The sequence below is a fragment of the Pleuronectes platessa genome, chromosome 14 (genome assembly GCF_947347685.1).
Source record: "Pleuronectes platessa chromosome 14, fPlePla1.1, whole genome shotgun sequence".
Classification (NCBI taxonomy): domain Eukaryota; kingdom Metazoa; phylum Chordata; class Actinopteri; order Pleuronectiformes; family Pleuronectidae; genus Pleuronectes; species Pleuronectes platessa.
In genome coordinates this window covers 25,351,428-25,361,283 of record NC_070639.1, presented here as the reverse complement: position 1 = coordinate 25,361,283, position 9,856 = coordinate 25,351,428, and the positions used below count along the sequence as shown (strand labels likewise).

Sequence of the window (9,856 nt, the reverse complement as noted above, 5' to 3'; positions counted from 1 at the left end):
GAGTCTAAATTCAAACCTTTGGTTACTGTTAAAAACAAGCTGAACTGGTTTTTACTAAGTTTGTGTTTGATAAAGTTTGTATGAAGTTGTGTTGAAGCTGCGGGGAAGGAGGGTTTGTTTGATTTGTTCATTGTGTTTCCTCAGTTTGATTTAAGTAAGTGAACAGATTAATAAACTGATTAAATACCTGAGTCAGTACATTCATTGATTTTTAAGAGGACAAACATCCAGACTTATCATAATGGGAATAATTTATAATTTATTAAAATACATATTTGAGCCGATTTGATGGATACGTGTTAATGAGTGTTTTCTTGTTCACATACAAACATGTTGATGAAGCTGATGATTGACACTTGAGTTAATGAGCTCCACTGAGGATGAAGAGTCTGATAAAAGCAGCAGAGACACAGGACGTTGACACATGAAGAAGACATGTCCTTCGTCCACCACGTGTTCCCCATGTTGTGTCTCATGTTGTTAACGTGTTCTCTGATGTTTTCACTCGTTTTTTCACTTTTGTTTGTTCTGATGTTTCACTGTTGAACACTCTGACGTCACTCTGTTCTCTGTACTCTACTATGACGTCGAACGCGAGCTCGCAGGCCGATGTGACGTCAGTGACGCTGGATGGTGTCGCGCAGCTGTTTGAGCACCGCTGGATCTTCTTCTTCGTGTTTTTCGCGCTGTACGTGTTCGTGCTGGTCAGTGACGTGCTCGTGATCTACGTCATCTGTTCTCAGCGCAGCCTCCACCGGCCGATGTTCGTGCTCGTGGCCGCGGTTCTGTTGAACTCTCTCACCGGCAGCGCGGCCGTTTATCCGCGGCTGCTGTCGGACCTGGCGTCGGGCCTGCGGCAGGTGGAGGTGCCGCGGCCGGTGTGTGTGAGTCAGGCCTACGTGTTGAATTCCCTTGGCTCATCCAGCTTCATGCTGCTGGCCGCCATGTCTCTGGACCGCTACGTGTCCATCTGCCGCCCGCTGCGCTACGCCGCGCTCATGTCGCGTGCCGCGCTAGCGGCGCTGCTGCTGCTGTGTTTCCTGCTTCCTGCCGCTCTGGTGGGCGGCGCGGCGCTGCAGGCGGCGCGTTTGCCGCTCTGCCGCACGCGGCTCCGCAGACTTTACTGTGACATGTACAGCTTCCTCAGTCTGAGCTGCGGCGGCGGGGCCGCGCTGCTGCTGCAGGTGTACGGCCTCCTGTGCTCCGCGGCCACCATGCTCGTTCCCGTTATCTTCGTGCTCGTCACTTACGGTCGGATCTTCTTCATCTGTTTGCGCGACTCGCGCACGATCAACAGCAAAGCGCTCCAGACGTGCGTTCCTCACCTGCTCGTCCTCATCAACTACTCAGTCGTCGCCGGGGTCGAGCTGCTGCAGCGCCGCCTGCAGGGCGGGAGCGAGCCCGAGGCCTCCGTCCTCAGCTCCTTGCTCGTGCTCATTATTCCCACAGTGTGTAACCCGCTGGTCTATGGACTGAAGGTGAAGCAGATCCTCACGCCCCTGAAGAGACTGCTGAGGATCAGCTGATCCCGATCCAAACACATCTGGATCAGCTGATCCCGATCCAAACACATCTGGATCAGCTGATCCTGATCCACCCACGCCAACATCTGTGAGAAAATCAAAACAGTTTCATTTAAAGATTTTAAACTTAGACTTTAACTATTTCGTGCCTTTCTGCCTCAGCAGATATCAAATGAATCATTCACATATAAATGTCACATGTCAGTATTATTGTTTTGAATTTCTTTAGATCATTACATTTGTTAAATTAATCTAAATGTTTGATACTATAAAGAGATCAATTTTTTTTAATACATCTAACTCTATTAAAACAATAATATGTTGAATTATGTTATGAATGAATTTGAATCATATGTAATTGTTAATGAAGTGATGATATATAATGTAGATATTTAAGACAGAAAATAAATTGAAGCGCCTGAGGTTGATGAGTTTTGTGTTTTCACTCAGGCAGAATAATGAAATGTTCTTTATCAGTTTTATATGAAAACAGAAGCGATGAGACATTGTCTCACAGACTGAGCAGTGAAGGACTTATGTCTCTCAGGGATTCACAGATCATCATGACTTCACTGCAAACAGCTGATCACAGGTAGAAAACTTAGGTCCAAACAGAATGCCATGATCATCCAGGGACTCAAAGAGGTTTGGAAATGTAAAAGAATTTATTTCAGTGGGCTTGACGCATTAAAATACTTAAAAATACACCAACGTCTTCATAAGGGTGATCACTGAGACAAACAGTGATTACAGTCACCTCGGATGAGCAGGGAGGAAACATGGGGGGGGGGGGGGGGGGGGGCACATGCAGTCCTCCCATAGTCCTTAAAACTGATTTGCATAATTTGGGCAACTCTTCGTACCATTATTTTGGGATAAGTTTTCCTCTAATGTTTTGACTTGTGATTTCTTCCATGAGCACCAGTGATTTAATCTTCCAGACCGGTCCCTGTAGTTCTGGAAGATAAAATCATCCTTGATGGATAAAACTGGTAATCTGGTTATTCATCGGATTATTTCTTGCTGCTGACTCAAGATTTTTGAAACTTTATTGTTTTAAACTATATTGATTGAAACTTTGTTATTTGAAACTTTATTATTGAAATTTTATTAATTGAAAAATATTATTGAAAGTTTACTATTTATTATTGTTCAACGAGGACTCATGGAGGTGGACCTCAGTCCAGCAGGTGGCAGCACTGCGGCAGGCAGCTGCCGGTACAGACCCATGAAGAAGAGCTTGTGCGCTTGCGCAGTTGTCAGAGCGGAAGAGACGCAGAGCAGCTTGGAGTGTTTTTATTTCTGTTTCTTTGAGTCTCCGGTGAAACTCGATGGCCGGAACCGCGCTGAAGAGACTCATGGCGGAGTATAAACGTGAGTGAGCCGAACCTCCGCGTCCCGACACCGGGAGACAAACTTAGCGTCAGCTAACAGGCTAACTGCTAAGCTAACAGGCTAACTGCTAAGCTAACTGCACCAAACTCCATTAAAAAACACAATTTAACGTGTTATTCCGCGACACTGGAGCCTGATGTTGAGTGATTATCGATATGAAGTTAAAGTGTCTCAGATCCTGTCAGAACGTCACGACACAAATATCACGTGACTGCAGCTACATTCACATTCTTATTGAAACATGAAGTTAAGGTGATTTAAACTCGTGTCGTAGAAAGGACGAAGTGCTTTACGGCTCTGTGGGAAAGTTTGTTCAGGTTAGTGAGGAATCAATATTTAACCAAGTTCAACTGCAGTGTAGATTAAACTAAGTTAAGTGCTAACATGTAAACTTAACTAACCAACTAGTCATCTCCTTTCCTAACCACTTTTCGCTGGCCCATGAGCTCTCTCTCTCTCTCTCTCTCTCTCTCTCTCTCTCTCTCTCTCTCTCTCTCTCTCTCTGCGTGCTTGTGTGTCTGTTTGTTTAGAAACAGCAGTATGGGATGCATATTTATATCGTATATATACTTTTTTTTGCCAATATAATAGAACAGATATTATTCAGCTAGTCCCCAAAAAATAAAAACCATAATTCAGTCCTATCTCTTATTGATCTGTGTACATTGAATATAATTTCCTGTTAATTTCAGCATAAGAGCAAATTCCTTCGTCCTTTTCTCCTCGTTTCATAAAGGATGGATCTATGTCTCCTCTGCTGAAGGAGACAAGTTAGGAAGCACCAGCCCTGTCTAACCTTTGGGTCTCAGTGGCTTTTACAGCGAGTTCAGGGTTCAGAGGGTCAAAGGTCAGGCCTGACGGTTCAGTCTAACCTGTGTTTGTTTGTGTTTCAGAGCTGACTCTGAATCCACCTGAGGGGATCGTTGCAGGTGAGAACTTCTAACATGAAATCTGATCTGAGGTCACTTTTACACCAGGACGAGTGTCATGCTCTGTCCACACGGTTGATATGGTAACCCCTGGTGACCACACATCTCTGGTTTACTGTCTCACTGAAATAATCAATACTATTAATAAACACAACTCAAATTGAGGGTGAACGTAAAACGTGATGTCATCGAGGACAGGAAGTAGAATCAGTGAATGATGATCTTCTTCCTGCAGGTCCAGCCAATGAGGAGAACTTCTTTGAGTGGGAGGCCCTAATCATGTGAGTTCACACACTCACATTCGCACACACTCTCTCACACACACACACACACACACACACACACACAGTTAAGTGAACGGTCACATATTGGAGATCAGTCTGGTGATGCTCGTGTCTAGCCTGGATGCCAGACGAACTTAGCCCCGCCCACAACATTTTGGTCGGGCAGTTCGGTCTGGAGTCGCTCCATTGGGAAAAAATTATGGGGCATGTTTCAACTGACCAGGAAGTAAAATTCCTCTTCGCTCAATTGGATAGACCTACAACCAATCAGAGCAACGTAGTATGTGACGTATGCTAAGCAACGCATTGTGAGTTATTTACTAACCCGGGTTCACACCGGACGCTTCAGCGCAGCGCCAAGCCTTAAATAACAGCTGGCTCCCATCCACTCCCATGTTAAAACTTTGTGCCGGTCACACCGGAGGCTGAAGCACCGAGGCAGCCTTGGCGCAGCGCGGTGCTTCAGCCTCCGGTGTGACCGGCACAAAGCCGTGCAGCGATCTACTGGATCAACGGGTGATATTATTAGCGCTGCCCGGCGGTTCAGCGTCGCTTCAGTGTCCGGTGTGAACAGCCAAGCGCCGGGGCGATAGGGATTAGCGCGGTGCTCTGGCGTCGCCTCCACGTTCTGTGTTCCTCTTTCAAAATGAATGCGCTGTCGATGTCTTCTAAAACAGACTCAATGGCAGCATCTACACATCTCAGCTCGCCAGCGGCAGCCATGTTTGTTGAAAACGAATTCAACCCGAGGGCACTGTGATGACGTGGTTGATTACGTTACCGTTGATCATCTGTCAATCATCGTATAAAGCCCGCCCTGACAATCTGATTGGCCCGGTCGGGCCATCATTTTTTCCCAATGGAGCGACTCCAGACCGAACTGCCCGACCAAATTGTTGTGGGCGGGGCTAAGTTCGTCTGGCATCCAGGCTAGCTCGTGTCCACACACTTGTCCAAACGTCAGTAGTGACCAGCAGGTGTCAGTGTTCACCAACCACAGGTTCATTGGTCAACCTGATTATTAATTCATATATCGATGTTAAGGATGTAACAATTCTCTCTCTGTGTGTGTGTGTGTGTGTGTGTGTGTGTGTGTGTGTGTGTGTGTGTGTGTGTGTGTGTGTGTGTGTGTGTGTGTGTGTGTGTGTGTGTGTGTGTGTGTGTGTGTGTGTGTGTGTGTGTGTGTGTGTGTGTGTGTGTGTGTGTGTGTGTGTGCAGAGTTCAATCCCTATATTTACAAATTCTGTTTCCATCTCCCCCACAAACCTAACAACAGTTGTATATAAGTACAGTCTTCTTATATACAATATGTTCATGGCATCACGGTACTGTTGTTGGCTGCTCCAGGGAATCTCCTCAGGGATCCTGTCTCACCTCCACACTCATGGCTGTGAGGGTCCACAAGCCGTTCACTGTCCCGAGGTCCAACTTTGATTATTAGGCCGTTTGCACCAGAGGAAGAAATATAATCAAAATATTTGTGTTTGTTGAAGGTGGGATGTAAAGGAGTGGTTTGAGCGTGGTGGAAAAAACTCTCAGGGAGACTCACCGATGAAGGTGAATAAAGGGAATTATTTATTATCCCATAATAAGGCCGACAAGGCAGAATTAACTAGGAAAATATATAATTAAAAAAAAAGAGCAAGAAAAAACAAACACTTGCAAATAAAAAAAATAAAGCGGCACGTGGGCCCAATACAATACAAATACCAATATACTTCTCAGCATAACACTTTCCAGGGGAGCCCTCAGACTTACGTCCTTCTCTTAGCTTCCCCCCTTACAGTCTGAACCCACAGGCTTATATGCGATCTAACCCCGCCCCCACAGTTGGAACAATCCAACATACAATCAAACACAGGGGTGTCACAGGTAAAAAATCCCCCAAAGCTTTAACAGCTTATCCCACAAATTATTTGACAAGACAAATACTTTGCAACCTATTAACTGCACAATTCCCCCAAGAAGTCATAGCAAACTAATAAAATATCATTCTAAACAAAAATAAAATACTCATCGGGTTCACTTCCGGCTATCCCGGAAGTCGAACGCCTATTTACTTCCGCGTCACCGGGCGCTCGCCTTTCACAACAAACGAAGACGCGACGCTGAACCACGGTAAAATGACGCTGTGTAATATGCAATTAATGTGACCTTTTAAACTAAATAAACGGAACATTTATAACAAGACATTGTGTGGAGTGGTGATTTTAACGGAAAACTGACGGGTACAAAGGTGTATAAACTGTAGCGGTGTACTTGGTGGAAGGAAGCTTTTGCACGGATGTTTGGATGGAAATGGATGGGTTAATAAACATAAACATGGTATGTGGCCACGGACAACAGACGTGCAACACATAGTTAACATTTGTAGAGATACACGTGTAAACGATGCAGCGTATCACTGCCGTGACGGTCGCCGAGCGCACCGTCACAGTGTTTAAAAAAAAAACTGAATCCAGTTCAGTCCAGGTTAAGATAAATATTAATAAAACCTTAGAATCTTTGAAGTGTGTAGTTTCTAGTAATGATTGTGTGTGTAGTTGATGCTGACAGCAGTGTTTCTCAGTCTTTGTGTGTGTGTTATATCTTCTTGCAGAGGGTGATGTCAGTGAATCATCATTATGTGTAACTGAACCTGCTCTTGTTGTTGTTAACGTGCCACCAGCTTCAGTTTGCCCTTCAATTTAACCAGAGACTCATTCGCACACACGCACACGCCGTGACGTCAGTGACATGATATGAGCTCTGCAGTGATACAGGATGTTTCTCTAGAAATAACCTGCAGATAAACGTCGGATCAGTTCCTCACTTTTTGACTGAAAACACTGATCATGTGACTACACATCTTAATGCTCTACGTTTCAGTTGTTTCACACCTGCAACTACCAAGACTCACAAAGTCCTGGAATGGAACCTATAACATGAACCGTGTTGTCGTGTTCTCTAACAGAAGCTCTCTGTGTCTCTGTTCCAGGGGTCCTCAGGACACGTGTTTTGAAGGTGGCGTGTTTCCTGCCTTGCTCAGTTTCCCCTCTGATTATCCTCTCAGTCCTCCAAAGATGAGGTTCACCTGTGACATGTTTCACCCCAACAGTAAGTTCACACGCTGCCACCAGGGGGCCGCCGACCCGTTCTTGACTTCATTGATTGTTCTGATTGTTTCTTCGATCAGTTGTTAGATCGTCTGAGTGACGTCAGAGGGGTTCTGTGCGTCAACAGAAACGTTCACACTGATTTGAACAACAATGAAATGTTTTTATGTGTCATGTGACCATGTAGACCAGAGTCATGTGACACCTGAGCAACAGAAGCCTGCTGAGTCTCGACCATCGTCCCACCTGTCGCAACACGCCGCCACATGTCGTTAGCGTGCTGTCATTAGTGCTGTGATTATTGGACAGCAGTCTGAGGCATGATGTCACAAAGTGTCTGAACACGCTCCGAGCTGATTAGAGGACTGGAGGCTCGCTGCTGACCTGTCATCATCTTCATCATCTTCATCATCAGCAGCAGCAGCGTGCACCTGAACTGAAATTCCTGTTCTAACTTTATCAGTTGATCCTGAAGCATGAAGAAGAAAAGCAAACAGGTGAAGCTCCATGTCCCATCTGCTAGCATGGAGGCTGTAGCCAGCCACCAGGGGGCGATCCAGGGGACACGGGAGCTGTTATTATTTACAATCAACAGTGAATTAATACCTAACGACAGTGGAGAGAGAGAAAAATCTAAACTTTCAAGTTGACATTTTTCTAAATAAAAGCCTCAGTTTTCAGATATGAGTAATTTTGAGTTTGTCTGTTTCAGTCTATCCCGACGGCCGGGTGTGTATCTCCATCCTTCACGCCCCAGGAGACGATCCCATGGGATATGAGAGCAGTGCAGAGAGGTGGAGTCCAGTCCAGAGCGTGGAGAAGATCCTGCTGTCGGTGGTCAGTATGTTGGCAGGTACGAGATCCATCGCCACTCACCATGTTTGTGACAGAAAAACAAAGCATTTAAAAGTGTTTTCACAATACAAGCGATGATGCTCAAACTCCTCCTCTTCCTCCTCCTCCTCTTCTTCTTCAGAACCAAACGATGAGAGTGGAGCGAATGTTGACGCCTCTAAAATGTGGCGCGAGGACAGAGAGCAGTTTTACAAACTCGCCCAGAAGATCGTACGCAAGTCGCTGGGCCTTTAGAGATGATGTCATCACCCTAAGATGTCATCAAACTGAGCCTGTTTGTTTCAGTACTCCTCTCGCCCACCCCCCCCCCCCCCCCGGCCGCCGCTTCTGGTAACAACCCTCCACATCACCATGGAAACCCAAACAGAGTGATGGGTTATATGCAAAACTACCAAACACGCGTCATGTGACCATCCCCATGATGATGTCACCACCACCTGTATGGATCATTTCACACCTGGACGACATGGACGATTTCAAATGAATCAGTAATCATCTATAATTAATATCAGAACCGATGTCATGTGACCTCTGGCTCCTCCTCACCTGTAGATGAAGCAAAGTGTCGGAATCTGCTCGAGATGAATCTAGAGAACCAGAATCAGTTGGAATCGGTGGCGCCCTCTACAGGATTCCTCCAGCAACACGTGTGCTGCAGAGACGAGTTCGTCATCAGTCAGAAAGAAACCGTCATATTGTCTGTAACCAAGCAACCATCTGCAGAGGAGACAACCTACTTCCTGTTAAACACGTGACCATTCACGTACTGTGTAGTGTGATGACATCTTTAGCTGCCAAGAGGAAGCGTGTGGACGGAGGGTTTCAGAACATCTGGATCAGACTTTCCATAATCTACCATTTACGTTCATTAAATCATTTAATTTATTAAGTCAAATGCTGGTGAAGGGAGAAAAAGATCTTCCCTCCAAACTAAAGATTAAAGTTTGATCGGTAACAGGAAGTGTCGGATCTGAACACGAGTCGCCTGCAGGTGAATGTTGTATCATGAGTTTCTGCTGTCGGTGTGAAACCTTCCACGTGACTCTACGCACTTTATCTCTTCCCATTGACCCGAGCTCCCTGAGGACACGTCTGCTTTTACATTTCTTCTTTTAAAATGCGTCTTATTGTTATTTGTCTGGTTTTTGTTAAAGGCGACGACAGACAGGACGAGGGAAGTTTTGTTTGTTTTAAATTGTTGATTCTAAAGTTCAATAAATAAACGAGGGAAGAGAAACTGAAGAGTGTGATCTGGTTATTTCTTTAAGTTTCACCGGAAAATGTACGACAGAACCCCAGAGTGAAGCCAAACTATCTAGATCGCCCCCTGGTGGCGGGCTGCAGTATAGAGAGAGATAAGATATGTCTTTATACACCATAATAATACACTCAGGCTTTTCATACATTCACTGATGAACTATATTTACAGATAAGAAAGCTATATGTATGTGATGTGTTGCTTTAGTAACTGTCTCGTTCAGAAACATTAAAAAGTTTCTTATTTCCCTGAAGAAAAGTCCAAATGTTAAGTTGTTAGTTCCCCGCAGGAGGATCATGGGTATTGTAGTATTTGCAGACGTGATGGTGAGATGAGAAGAATCAGTGAGTTCATGTCTGAACCTGAACAAAGACGAGAGACAGACAAACATTAGCTGCTGAGGCTGTTATTAGCTGCTCTCTGTGGTTAAATGACATTAGCTGCTGTGTTACACAGGAGGGCGTAGTCCCACTCTGCACTTTGTCAACACAGATCATACGAAGATAAACAGGACGGA

The 9,856-nt window shown here is 45.2% G+C and overlaps 2 protein-coding genes across 2 annotated transcripts; both read left to right on the top strand.

Moving 5' to 3' along the window:
* Nucleotides 1-581: 581 nt before the first annotated feature.
* On the top strand, nucleotides 582-1,526 carry LOC128455567 (olfactory receptor 10J5-like). Its single transcript, XM_053439231.1, has one exon. The coding sequence runs from the start codon at nucleotides 582-584 to the stop codon at nucleotides 1,524-1,526; it is 945 nt and encodes a 314-aa protein (XP_053295206.1).
* A 1,211-nt stretch (nucleotides 1,527-2,737) lies between these two features.
* Nucleotides 2,738-8,348, top strand: ube2g2 (ubiquitin-conjugating enzyme E2G 2 (UBC7 homolog, yeast)). Its single transcript, XM_053439106.1, has 6 exons — nucleotides 2,738-2,897; nucleotides 3,812-3,847; nucleotides 4,083-4,128; nucleotides 7,109-7,227; nucleotides 7,939-8,079; nucleotides 8,203-8,348. Exons 1-6 carry the CDS (start codon nucleotides 2,855-2,857, stop codon nucleotides 8,313-8,315), a joined length of 498 nt encoding a protein of 165 aa, XP_053295081.1. The 5' UTR covers nucleotides 2,738-2,854; the 3' UTR covers nucleotides 8,316-8,348.
* The last annotated feature ends 1,508 nt before the right edge of the window (nucleotides 8,349-9,856 follow it).

What these genes read in the sequence shown, in the direction of transcription:
- LOC128455567 (XM_053439231.1), top strand. Translation starts at nt 582, where the DNA reads ATGACGTCGAACGCGAGCTCGCAGGCCGATGTGACGTCAGTGACGCTG.
- ube2g2 (XM_053439106.1), top strand. Translation starts at nt 2,855, where the DNA reads ATGGCCGGAACCGCGCTGAAGAGACTCATGGCGGAGTATAAAC. An exon ending in GAGTGGGAGGCCCTAATCAT is followed by an intron (nt 4,129 to 7,108) that starts GTGAGTTCACAC and finishes TCTCTGTTCCAG; the next exon opens with GGGTCCTCAGGACACGTGTT. An exon ending in TGACATGTTTCACCCCAACA is followed by an intron (nt 7,228 to 7,938) that starts GTAAGTTCACAC and finishes TGTCTGTTTCAG; the next exon opens with TCTATCCCGACGGCCGGGTG.